Below are 13,291 nucleotides of genomic sequence, written 5' to 3'. Positions count from 1 at the left end.
TTGTGTGTGTGTGTGTGTGTGTGTGGCAGCGGAGAGGGGGGTTTGTATCCCTAAGTGCTGTGGGACTCACAATGCAGTCGAAGCAGTTGAAGGAGGAGTTGAGGTAGGCCTGCCTGCCCAGGCCATACATCTTTACAAACATCTCCGTCAAGAATATCCCCAGGAAGATGAATTCAGCGAAATCTACATGGAGGGACGAAGACAAGAAGAGAGGAGAGGAGACCATCAATCCCTGTATCCATCAACTTGTATCTGCAAATTATCCACCCACCCACCAATCCATCCATCCATCCATGTCTGTAAGGAAGGGTAGTGTTTTATGATACATGTATTTGACTATGCATCTGAAATAGAATCATATAGAATCACTTATATCAAATACATTATACATTATAGATATAATTAAATAATTCTGTGTAATTTAAATTAGCAAAGATATTTTTTCACTCATCCTCAAAGCTCAACCTCTCACTGTGTTGTTTTGTAGCCTGGGTTACACCATTTGGGTGAAGTATAAAACAGTGAACCATTCTAGAAACCAAATGTTTTCTCATGTAATTTAATTTCATCCCATTTGTGAATATCTGTAAAAAATTAGAGCGAAACACAGAGAGAATCTGTGTGAAAGGAAGATGTATGTTTGGATGTGCTTGTGATAACCGTATGGGTCAGCTCTTTTGTGGATTTTGTCACATTTACTTAAAAATTTGCTCACCCACTCCCTTCTAGTAATCTGCGATAAGAGTATTTGTGCATTTGTGGAGATAATCTGGGCATGCTTGCACTAAGCATGCAAGTTTCCCCCTCCCTCCTACTCACATAGAAATTCTGAAAGTGGAGGTGGCTGGTCGTAGTGCACTACTGCCACACACATTGTGTTGAGGCCCACCAAACACAGTACAGTCCAGTAGAAGGCCTGGGACTTAACAATGTGTCGGATTAAGAAGCGTAGCCGTCGCTCCCGCCGCTTGAAAGTTGATCCTTCGAGCTTGGAGCTCTTCAAGCTGGCACGGGCAAATGGTGACCCTGGAAGGGAAAGCAAAGCACATTGTATATTGTTAGCTTTACAGTAAAGTGAACAATGGTTTATTGGTGTGGTTGTGTTCATTTAGTATCTTTGTAAATAGATACATATAAGAGAGCTTCTTTCATTTACCACCATCTTTGCATATCTATCAAGACCAATAAGGAAAATAATATTTAGTACTGACTTTTTGCTTGTTGGAATATTCCAATAAGTTTAACAAGCACTTTCAATATCTGTTTATTTTTAAGTAAATAGTGATGCATGATTCAGTTTTGGTAGTATATGATCTGTACTCTTCTTAGCAGATTGTGATCCCCCAATTACACAATGTACACAACATATCACTACATAGAAAATACAAAATAATTTGTCTTATGAGAAAACAGGGAGAACTGCTCTGCATGAGAGGTCTGGAGAAAGAGGGGTTGGAGGAGAGAAGCAAAGAGGACGTAACAAGGGCAGGTTAGAGAAAGGAAAGGTAGAAAATGTGGGGGGTTGGGAACAGGGCAAAACATGTAACAGGAGGAGAGGAGTGCAGAGCAGCGGAGGACAGGAGAGGGAAGGAGAGGGAAGGAGAGGAGGGTCAGGTAATGCTGATATGCAAGATAAGATAGCATTTGTATGTTCCTGTGGTTTGCCTTTGAGTGTGTGTGTGTGTGAGAGAGCGAGAGAGTGAGAGAGAGTGTGTGTATGTATCTTACCTACTGCCAGATCTCCCTCCCCTTCCTCTGGGTTTAGAAGCTCAGCTTTGCTCTTATGGTTCTTTGTGGCTCTCCTATGGGAGCCTGTATTAGAAAAAAAGCATGTGTGTTTAATCTATAATACTTATTAGTGTCCTTGAATCTGTAAAAAATCACATTCTTGCATGCACAAACAAATATCTGTAAATTCATACCATCATAATCATTTTCATTGTCATCATCCGCCAAGATGACCTCTTCTACAAAACACACAAACAAAAATGTTAATACAGTATACAGCCACATTAAATTTATCTTTGATGACTTCCACAAAATCTATCAATCTTTCTTATCATCAATTGTCATTTCTCATTTTAATTAAAACTGGGACGTCTTTGGCCTGCACCTGTGCTCGTTACTCATCCCTCCCTCCTTTGTTTTTTAGCTTCCTTGTTTTTATGTAGATTGTCTTTTCAAGAAGATCAAAGGTCTGTCCTTTCTATCTGCCCCTTTATCCGCACCTTCCAACATCCAACCCTCCATTCCTCTTATATTCTCTACATCTTTCCTGCCTTCAGCAGATTGGTCAGAGTAAAAAGACAAGAGAGAGAAAGAGAACGAAGGGCAAACAGTGGGTCTTCTCTGTCTAAGCATCAAACAAGTGCCACAGCAATGTAGATTAAGGCTGTTCACATATTTAACTGTACAAGTGCTATAATTCAACTTTGTTTATATAACATTCTGAAGAGAGCTACACCTATACTTTACCTCGCCACAGGGGTATATTAGGTTCCAGTAGACATGCATCACTGAAGTACTGAATTTGTATAATTTGAAAGGCAAGAGATGACACCGCAACTTTGGGGACAGAAAAACTAGAACTGGAGAAAATACATCTATCTGCATACAGCAGCTACAGTATGCGTGTCTGATAATTAAAGCTTCATAATTGAATTTTTTGGTTGTGAACTGTGATTGTCCACAAAAACCTCTGTGTTTATAGGCCTTTACTGTGAAGCACCAACACAAAGTGTTGATTTTGCTTTAATAACATACTGACATCACTCCAACATTTTAACGTGTAAAAACTATTATGATAATCTTTGATAATAAATGCATTCAAAATATCTATATCTACAACATGCCTGATGGACTGATTATTAAAAAATACAAAATGTATTATGATAGAATACAACAGGTATTTTTTTGCAATATGTTTTTATGGTTTAATGTGTCTTTGTGTGTGAAAAATGAACCACACATGCAGTATATTGTACATACCAGCTTTGCAGATCCATTCCAGATAGCCATTGAGTTCCCTTTCAATCTGCTGCTGTCTTCTGAGCTTCAGGAACTCACTCCTGTTCTCCACACGCTCTCTCTCCTTGGCAAACTCCCTGCAGGGACACACACACACCACACAAATGTATTGGCCATTTTAATATAGATACCTTGCATTTATAGTGCGACAATAGACTACAAACATTTTAAAATCAATTTCAAAATCTATCTATCAATGTATATGAGATGAAAAATGATGAATAAACAACCTTTACACCATCTTTGTCACAAGCACTCTCTCACAGACAGACACTTACCCTGACAACACACCCAGCACCAGGTTGAGCATGAAGAAGGAGCCGATGATGATGAGGGGGATGAAGTACATCCAGTTCCATGCACTCCCTGAGGCATCGTTGCTCTGGAAACACACACACACAGGCATCAGACAGAGTAATCAATGTTTTGCTCTTCGCCTCTGAACTTGATATAATAGCATCTAAGCTAACAGAAAGGTCACTTAACAGTTTATTAAAGCAAGCACTGGGAAATTTGCCACGACTCATAATGACCAAATATTTGATTGCCTGAGACATTCTTGAGACTCCATCAAAAGAAGAATATATAATATGTATGACCACTAGGCTGTGGGCTGGTTTAGAACACGTAGAATAAATCCGTGAAACAGGCACAGGTAGAATGACTGTACAACCTGAAATAACTGCAATGGCATATGTTTTGGCCTGTCTGCGTGAAAGGTAAGGGTATGTTAATGTCTGTCTCGGCACTCATGCGCTAAAATAAATACCAATGCAATTTTTTAGGCCCGCTTGTCAAATTAAGGTGCATTTATTTGCAACCAGGTACTGCACACATGGTATGTGTCTTAAATACTCACTCTCAAAAGCTTTTCATATAATTAAAAAAAACATCTGGAGCGAACATCATGTCATAAAATTTGCCTTAAACTCATCATTAAATGTCCAGACAATGTGGTCATTAAAGAAAAATAGAGGCCAGTGGACTCAAAAGTGCTGTCCACTGCTGTTGGAAATATAAACAACAGCAGGGCTGACATGATTTTGCTTTAAGTCATCTCAATAAGTAAATGCATATCTGCCACTCTATTTAGCTGCTCAGTGTAGAGTAAATAATGTATAACAAATGCTTTGGTCTCTTCCTCTCTGTCTGAACCATCTTACTGTCCTTCCTTATTGTTTTCTCTCTTCTTTTGCATCCTACTTTGGGACCCCTTTCTCCTGCTTTTCCCATTCTTATTTAACTCAGTTTGATGTTTGTTCATTTGTTCATTACTTCCTTCATTCTTACCTTCTTATCTTCCCTCCTCCCTACCTTTTTCTGTGCAAACTTTCCATTCCTTCTCACTGTCACAGATCAGCCTCTACATTGATTCTTCATTTTACCCTTTCCCACCTCCAGAACCCCTCTTCTCTTTGTGCTCTCTTTCTCATAGCCTCCCTGTCTATCGTCCCCCTGTCTCCTCCATCCTCCATCTTTCCTTTTTCCTGCATGTAAGCTGGCAATGCCGCTGTGTACCCAATGTACCGCAGACCCTTTTTTCTACCATTAAACTTTTATCACTCCCCTCCCCAGCAGCTGCAAGAATAACTTGGGCTGAACAGGCCCTTTTAAATATAGAGCAGCACCGGGAAAGAGAGAACCAGGGAGAGAGAGACACAGAGTGAGAGGGAGAAGAGAGGAAGGAAGAGAGGAAGGAAGGGAGGCAAGAAAGATAAGAAAGAAATAAAGAAAAAAAGAAGGAATAAAGAAAGAAAGAATAAGATGGACTGAGAGGAAGACGAGATGGGAAAAGAGACGACTACAGTAACACTCAAAGACCCTCATCTACCTCTGGTCTCCTAGCAACCGTTGCCACTGACAGCAGGGAACTAGTCAGTCTTGGGCATGAGTAATGACTGTTCAAGAACTGGTACCTATTTTATGGGCAGACGCACAGGGTGCACAGGTGAAAATTATTAGATTACACTTGGATTTTAGTATTTTATGAGAGAAAATCTTGGATGGTTTGGTTGTGCAGCCTAAGACTTTTGAGAGAAAATACTATTGCGACTATTGACGGACACGTTGAACATAAAACTCAAGTTCAGTTGCATTTGACTAGGTATTTAATTTAGATTTTGTGTGGCAGTTTTATCCACACAAAATGTCCACCAAATATGATAATAATGGAAATACTAATGCCAAACCAAGGCATTGTCTCTAAAAACAGAGTCAACATGGAAAACAAACTGATACTGCATAATTTCCACTCTGAATCTAATTCATTGGCTACAGTGTTTGTCTGCTGGTGCAGCCCATCCATGACAAGGACTGATGGGTTTTGCATTCTGGGTTATCATCCTCTTCACGTGTACGATCCTTTCTATTCTTGAGAAAGGTTACCCAGTAGCCCATTCCTAAAATCCCTTCAACAGTAGCAGGTTCCTTCAGTGTCTTTCATCCCTGCTTTACTAGATGCATGGCTTTCTATACACGTTTTCCTGGGCAGGCTGAAGTGGATCACTGAGTGTGTAAATGTGTTCCAAACACTGTTCAGGGATACATACATAGTAGAGCAGGTCAGTCCAGCCCTCCATGGTGATACACTGGAAGACGGTGAGGATAGCAAACAGGATGTTGTCAAACTGGGTGATGCCATAGTTTGGTCCCAGCCAGTACTGTCTACACATGGTGCCATCTGGACACAGTCGTGACGGAGGCTCTGTCCCACATGGAAACTCTTCTCGGATCTCACCTTAACGTAGATGAAGGTGGGGAGGTGTTACAAAACAAACAATATATTTGCATATGCGTGCCTTTTGTTTTGAAAGAATAGTGAATGCTATCCATTGGCCCCTTCCTTTTTATATTAAATATATGAGGGAACAGCCTACAAAAAACAAGGTATAGGTGACGTAAAATAGTCAGGACAGAGCAAAATAGGCCAACTTGCTTGAATTATAGACATTTGAGACTCATCATAACTGCTAAATAGGCAAACAAAGAACACGTTTTCAACTTTTTGAATTCTTTAAGGATGGAATGTAATTTAGAATCTCAACACCATACAGGGAAACAGGGGAAAATTATACAGATATTTGCAATGAATTCGACTACATCTGTGGAAACTGCCTTTCCCATCACAAAAACATGTAATGGAAGCACCACAAACAATTTAACGCCAAAAATGTTATTTTGTTGAGCTAAATTGCTTTTCTAATTTTAGCACTGGGACTATTTAAAGTCTACCTCAACCGGAACAGGCGCAGTCTTCATTGGGGCAAACAGTTAGCAAATTAATCCTGACTGCACTATTGGCAAACATACACACACACACACAAACACTCCCTGTACCTGTGTGATTGTCAAAGCAGGTTGTATGGAATTTGCCCATGTAGAACTCCAGGCCAATGATGGCGAACATGAGGATGGCAAAGAAAAGAAGCAGGCCAATTTGCAGCAGAGGAATCATGGCCTTCATGATGGATTTGAGCACCACCTGTAAGCCTGGAGGACACAGTGTATACAGTATTTATATATATAAGATTTTTACAATTATAATTATCCATCATGAATTTTCATTTCAATGTGTTTTCAACAATTAGATTTGGGTACAGGGATCTGAAAGACAAAAAGCTGCAACCTCCCCAATTATTAAGTAGTTAAACCCTCTAAAAACAAATCCCTGCATGTCCTCCACTACCAGCTGGTCCTTTTTTTCACTGTTTAATGTGAGTGTTGTCATAATGATAATAACGGTTTGAAACTGAAAAACCATAGATATGATAAGACCATCAGTTTATGACTATATCACACAACTATACCAAGATGCTCAGATTACACTATTAGCCATTTTGCTGCACCCATTGGAGGAGGCTGCCTGCACCCATTGGAGGAGGCTGCATATTACCTGGTACACACTACAGTATATGATAGAGGGATTTAATCTGTGCTCACACAATATAGTCAGCAAAATGCTACACATTTAGTTGAGGTAAAATAAACCATACCCAAGGTTAATTGTCAAAAATGTTTTCTAACAAAAAATAAAGGTCTCAAAGGCAACATCTTGTAGTATGTTTTAATTTCATGTGAAATGTTTTGTGGAAACCAATCACACTTTTCAAATGTATATGTATAATGTATATTGGAATGGAACTCGAATTTAGTTTTCACAGGAAGCTTAGTGACTTTTATGATGAGTAAGCCTTGGTTTGCCTGTTCAGCCCTGTAGTGGCGTCCAAGCTATTAATAACACTGCAGTGGTGCTGGAACACTACTGCCACTATAACATTTAAAAAAGGAGCAGAGTGCATTGAAGAACCACTTTTGTTGGAACACTTTGGGTGCATTATGCAGAACAACACAGAAGCTGCATAAAACCTTGACACAAAATGCTTCTCCATGCTATTTTGATCCTCCAATAAAATCTGAAACCGTTCTGCACTTAAAAAAATGTAATTTTCTCAACTAAGGAATAACAAAGAAGCTGTTTGGGATAAAGGCAGGAGGCTGTAAAAAGTCTTTATTTTTCAATGTCATAGTTAGTTCAAAGAAGAGTTTTGACTTACTGGGAATACCGGACACCAGTTTGAGGGGCCTCAATACTCGCACAGCCCTGAGGGTCCGCAAGTCGAAATCTGAACCCACAGTGGACAGGATCCTAAAGGGAAAGAGACAAATGCACAAAAGCGTGCAAAGGCAATCAATATTTAAGCTAGTCAAGCTTGTCACTGTCAGTCAGCCTCTTCCAGTTTTCCTCTGTCTCTCTCATACACACACTTTTACAAACACCCATGCCAGGTCATTACAAGCAACTGGGTGAGCACTGTATGTAAATCCTGTAAGAGCTGAGCTGATCAATAGAGCTGACAAGTGAAGTAGGATAGAGAAGTGTATCAGGGTGAGAGAGGGATGGGCTGAAGGGAGAGTGTTTTGTATCGGGATGACAGAGGGACTATAAAATGAAAAAGGAGAGATGGAGTGACAGGGAGGGAAGGGAAGATGGGAGGACAAAGAGGGAGGGTAGAAGAGAGAAAGTTAGAGGCATGGAGAGACAGAACGAGAGAGAAAGAAAGGAAAAGAGAGAGAGGGAGCACTGCCAGATGGTGAGATTCAGAGATGCTGACTTGCTTATTTCTGCCTATTTTTATTCGTTTAAAATGTTTTCCTTCAAGCTGCCGCCGGGACTGCAGAGTAAACGTGTTGTGGTGTGTGTTGCAGCACCTGCATCGCCGCTCATCATCTGAATAAAGACTTGTAAACAGCATGTGTGTATGTGTGTACTTGAGAGGGTTAAGATGTTCCCTTGTGCTGCCAGACTTCCAGTCAGTACCCTCGTCTGACGCACACTGTGAATCATCCTCCTTCCCACTTCTCTCCCTCTTCCCTCTCTCTCATTCGGTCTCTCTGACACATTTCCACTTCCTCTATTCCACAAAGAGGCCCAGTGACACAGCAGAGCCTTAATCACAGGTTTGAAGTCAGCCTGCTTTGCTTGGAAACCTACAAAATTGGCAGAAAGGGAAACGTGACACCGACCCAGGATCTATGGGTGAAGGTATACTCAGTTGTGGCTTTGAATGCTGTATAGCATTACCAGGAAGCCCCCCCTGTGGTAGGTGCTCCATCACTAGTGTAGGCTAGGGTCCTTGTAATGACATTGTGTGATATCAAATACCTCATCAGAGGCTGACTTGTAAGTGAGAGGTTCCTGGTTTGGTCACGAGGCAACACTGTACTTCAGATGTGTGTGTAGCTAAAAAATTATGGAGAAGTGCCCTTGAGCAACTCACTGAATCCTATATTCTGACATGTGCAAAGAAATACAAAACATTCAGATAAATTACTGGAGGTGATGCATACAAATGCAAAATATAGAGCTAGACTTCTATCGTCTGGGGCGAAAATACTGGCCACTATTAGCCTATTGCCAATATACTGTATCAGTGTATATAGCGGCTAATAATTAACAAGATATTGCAGTTCAGAAATGCCAAAGATATGTTTGAGGTCATCTAGAAACAATGTCTTCATTACGAATTCTGTCAACTTTGGAGCACTAACTAGTTTATTTTTCAAATGTCCCACTCATCAAATGTTGTGTAAAGGATGACAATTAAGGGATTTACACAATGATATACATAATACTTTGACAGTACTGCTATTTTGAGGTTTTTAGGGTTGGTTGTTTTATGGTATTTATTCTGGAACGTAAATGACATTGTATTACTCTGACATGTTGTATTTTCAATAAATAAATATAGTGCTACTCTTAATAACAAAATTATATTGTTGAGAACTCTGCCTCACAGGGAGGTCAGAATGCAGGCTCAGCTACACAACATCACCCGCAGGTAAAGATTTAGTGTTTTGCTCAAGGATACATTAGGCTAGAAGATGCATGGCAACACAGAACACTGCACTAATGCAATTGAGGATGGCAATAAAGGGAAAGAGGAAGGTGATGTATGCACAAGGGGAAAGAAATGCAATGAATAGATAGATAGAAATTACAGAGGAAAGACAGGAAAAGTCAAAATAATGAACCAGCAACAAAATTCAGAGAGAGAGTGATCAGTGGAGAACTATAAATAAGATGATAGTTAGCCAGTCTTGTGACTTCCATGTTCAAAATGTGGGGACATACAGTATTAAGCTTAAAGCATATATGTATATATACACCATAAATTGAGGTGTATGGGTGTAAATGCATGTGTGGAGGAACAGTTTAATGCTGCTGACAGTTGGATTTTTCCAAAAGGAATAACCTACAGCATATCTACCTGGAAATACAGAGCAAGTATCTCACTGTGTACAGACATGAACAAATACACATATACACACACACACACACACACACACACACATACGTGTGTATATGAAAAATTAGGTCTATATCTCTGCATTATTGGGGATACAATACGGAAACCATATGAGTAAAATCCTTTCGGTGCAATTACACATTAATTCATGTAATCTGTTTCTGTGAATATAGTAATAATGCTGATAACAATGATGACGATGATGATGTCAATGACAGTGATGATGATGATGATGATGATGATGATGAAAATTGACGATGATGACGATGATAATGATGATGATGGTAATACGATGACAGACATAAATATTTCAGCTTCTAAACAGCATCTGCCGTCACAAACAGTGTCAGGCCGATGAAGCAGTTCCTCATTCACACCGTCTCCACGGTTACTGGGCCCTTTCTCATTCATAAGTGTTTCCATGGCAACAGGGACCTTGGCTCATTGATAGAATCTCTGTATCACCTTGGTAACAGGGCCAAGGGAGGAGCCTGATTGATTGTTTTTTTCCCCCCTCTCTTCTCTCTTTAATGTAAATGTATCACAGCTCACACTGACAAACACACATGTACACAGACACATGCAAAAATAGACACACAGATGACAAAAGCACATACACACATCTGCACAGCGAACAGGCGCTGGTTGGAGATCAAACATATTGAGTGAGAATAATTTTATTCACGTATGCACGCTGGAAAGTAGGTCATTTGGAATAACCAATGGAAAACAATGCCTTCCTTGTCAGGGACAGAGATGATGTCTACAGTACATCTTTTACACTTAAACTAAATACACACACACACACACACACACACAGTAAACACGCAGACATACAACCTGCACTGTGTGCAGAGGAACACAAATGATTAAGCAGAATCACATTAAGCAATATTGCTATTACACAATCTCCGCACTGCCCCTTCCTCATGGGACACCAACACATTAGACAAACACAATCTTTTTTGCCCACTCTCTCCGTCTGCTTTCCTGCTGACTTCAGCTAAATGTGGCTAATTATCTCTGTCCACATCACTGACCAAATCGCTTCATCTCTTCTCCAAACTCTCAACTTATCTTTTCTTGTCTCCTTGCTTTCCTCTATTGCCATGATTCAACTATTTCATATTTAATGTATCTGCATAATTATGAGTGCTTTCTCATATTAATAGTACACCCTACCTTTACCAGCAAAGGTGTTAATGAGATTATTAATATCAAATTATTCCTTCTAAAGACATTCCATTTAACATCATGTAACATCAAAACAGGTGAAGAAAATGTCACACACATAGCTTCATATCAGAAATCCATACAGCACAACTCTAGACAATGACAGAGCTGAAGGTAGTGCCTCTAGACTGTCCTTTACAGTATTTAATTATCTGAATGTGACAGTTGATGGGAGTTGCAATAATTTTTCACAGTTGCCTCAAAACACATTTTAAACTGGGAGACATACCATTTCAAGAGAGCGTGATTTCACAATCATTCTAAGATCAGTCATTATTTCATTATTTCTGTAAACATAGATTTAACAAATTTTAATTTCAGTTGATCACAAAGTCACGGAAAGGACCTTCCTTGCTTCCTTCCTTTCTTCCGTCACTTCCCTGTACCAGTCATATCTAATCAAAAGAACGTGAACAAGGGTACAAGGAGGAGGAACGGAAGGGAGGATGCAAGGCAAGAATGGCTGTAAACTAAGGGTAATTGGACTAATAATCAATACTGGGCATAAAAAACAACTAGCTTATATAGGGCCAAATCAGTCAGGCAATTTACTACAAGAGATAGGTCAACACACACACACTTGGGCACAGAAACAAGGGTGCACACAAATCCACTTCCAACAAGGTTGTAGAGTGAAGAGCTAATCTATTCAGACATGGTAAGTGCCATTTGTCTTTGTATGTGTTGCACAAGCAAGTGCCCTAGGATTGAGACGGAAGTGGAAAGGAATGTTTGAAGTGGAAATGCATGTGTGTGTGTGTGTGTGTGTGTGTGTGTGTGTGCATTGGTCAGTGTGTTATCAAAGGTTTCGGCCAGAGGTGGGTAGAAAGGCCAAGTAGCCTTTCATCTTCAAAGAGATGCACAGCTAAAAACACAACCCGATTCACAGAGAATACAACAAAGAATGTGTGTGTAGCGTGTGTGTGTGTGTATGTGAGTGTGTGTGTGTGTGTGTGTTTGTGAGTGTAAAATGTATTGACTTCAGTCAGTGTAAATATTGTATCATGGGAATATACAGTATGTGTGCTGTAAATGCTGCAGCATATTCTCTGTCGGTATTTCTTGCTGCAGCTTCCTGCTTTACTGTAAAATGGTAACAACACAGCTGGTTGACAGAGGGATGAAGACTACAGGGTGTGTCCTTTGACTGTTTATATAAATATACTGTTTCCTTGAAAAAATATGTTGATTAGTGCTTTATTTGTACTCCATGACCATTTTAATTTCATAAAAGTCACTCTTTCTCAATTATTCCTCTGCAGCTTGCTTAGCATGTCTTGTGCCTCATTCCTCTTTCTTATTTTCTAATTCCCTCTGCAATGATCCTTTAGTCTTTTTTTTTATTTTTACTCCTTTTTTATATCTTGCTTCACTTTCCTTACTCTAAATCTGAACTTGCAAAATGTGCTTCATGGTATGTTTTCACCAATTTAGACATAGACTGTCATTTCCATTGACTTTTCATGGGTGCCCAGAGTGATCACTCCTCCAACAGAACATCTACAATAAATCAAGTTTTTAGCCAAATTTCTTGCCTCAGGCATTTTGAGAAACCCTTTTGGTGCACTTGTCACACGCTATCAACTTTATCTTAGTTGAATGCCTAATAGCAATAGGTACTGGTGGAGCAGTGATCACCCTGAGGCCAGCAGACAGCTCACATATGAAGAATCTACCAACAGACCTATTGATGCTATAGAGAAAGGCAGGAAGAGAGAGAGAGAAGACAGGGAGATTTAAACCCTAACTTCCATCTATTGTCCAAAGAAATGTTAGATTGCCAACAAACATGATGGCTGATCTCCATGTCCTAGCTGGGATTCTTTGAAAATATTGGAAATGCAGCCTAAAAAGAGTCTCAACCTACATAGCAATGCCCATATATGTTAGTTTCAACGGCTAAATCAGGAAGTAGTTTACAGTTACAATATTAAAGCTGGGTTGTCATTACAGACATAGGCTTTACTCTTAACTGTGATAACATTTTCTGCCTGCACGTTGGATCAACATCTCCACTATAATGCCAGCAATGCCTGTGTCTATAGGAGACACTGAGGATTTAACTGCTGTGTCATGCTTTCTCGGAAGGTTTCACTGTCAAAACAAAGATTTCCGATTATACAACAGAGGGGGGGATTGTGTGAAACCAGGCATTTACTGGAAGTTTTAAGGACTGCCTCCCTTCCTTTTGCTCTCTGCATCTCACTACTGCCTGCTGTCTCGCT

The 13,291-nt window shown here is 39.9% G+C and overlaps 1 protein-coding gene across 35 annotated transcripts in view; it reads right to left on the bottom strand.

The window, feature by feature from the left end:
• cacna1aa (calcium channel, voltage-dependent, P/Q type, alpha 1A subunit, a) overlaps positions 1 to 13,291 on the bottom strand; it is an 80,308-nt gene that overhangs the window by 45,168 nt on the left and 21,849 nt on the right. For all 35 annotated transcript variants that reach the window (XM_044180495.1, XM_044180473.1, XM_044180479.1 and 32 more), the window contains exons 4-12: positions 7,581 to 7,672; positions 6,364 to 6,516; positions 5,577 to 5,764; positions 3,306 to 3,409; positions 2,989 to 3,104; positions 1,923 to 1,967; positions 1,729 to 1,812; positions 820 to 1,026; positions 71 to 183 (exon numbers count right to left, since the gene is read on the bottom strand). In XM_044180495.1, coding sequence (XP_044036430.1) covers positions 71 to 183; positions 820 to 1,026; positions 1,729 to 1,812; positions 1,923 to 1,967; positions 2,989 to 3,104; positions 3,306 to 3,409; positions 5,577 to 5,764; positions 6,364 to 6,516; positions 7,581 to 7,672 — 1,102 coding nt within the window. The remainder of the gene's footprint in view (positions 1 to 70; positions 184 to 819; positions 1,027 to 1,728; positions 1,813 to 1,922; positions 1,968 to 2,988; positions 3,105 to 3,305; positions 3,410 to 5,576; positions 5,765 to 6,363; positions 6,517 to 7,580; positions 7,673 to 13,291) is intronic.

This window comes from Siniperca chuatsi, linkage group LG21 (assembly GCF_020085105.1).
Source record: "Siniperca chuatsi isolate FFG_IHB_CAS linkage group LG21, ASM2008510v1, whole genome shotgun sequence".
Taxonomy (NCBI): Eukaryota; Metazoa; Chordata; class Actinopteri; order Centrarchiformes; family Sinipercidae; genus Siniperca; species Siniperca chuatsi.
Note: the sequence above shows the minus strand (reverse complement) of the source record. Positions and strands in the feature narration are given on the sequence as shown.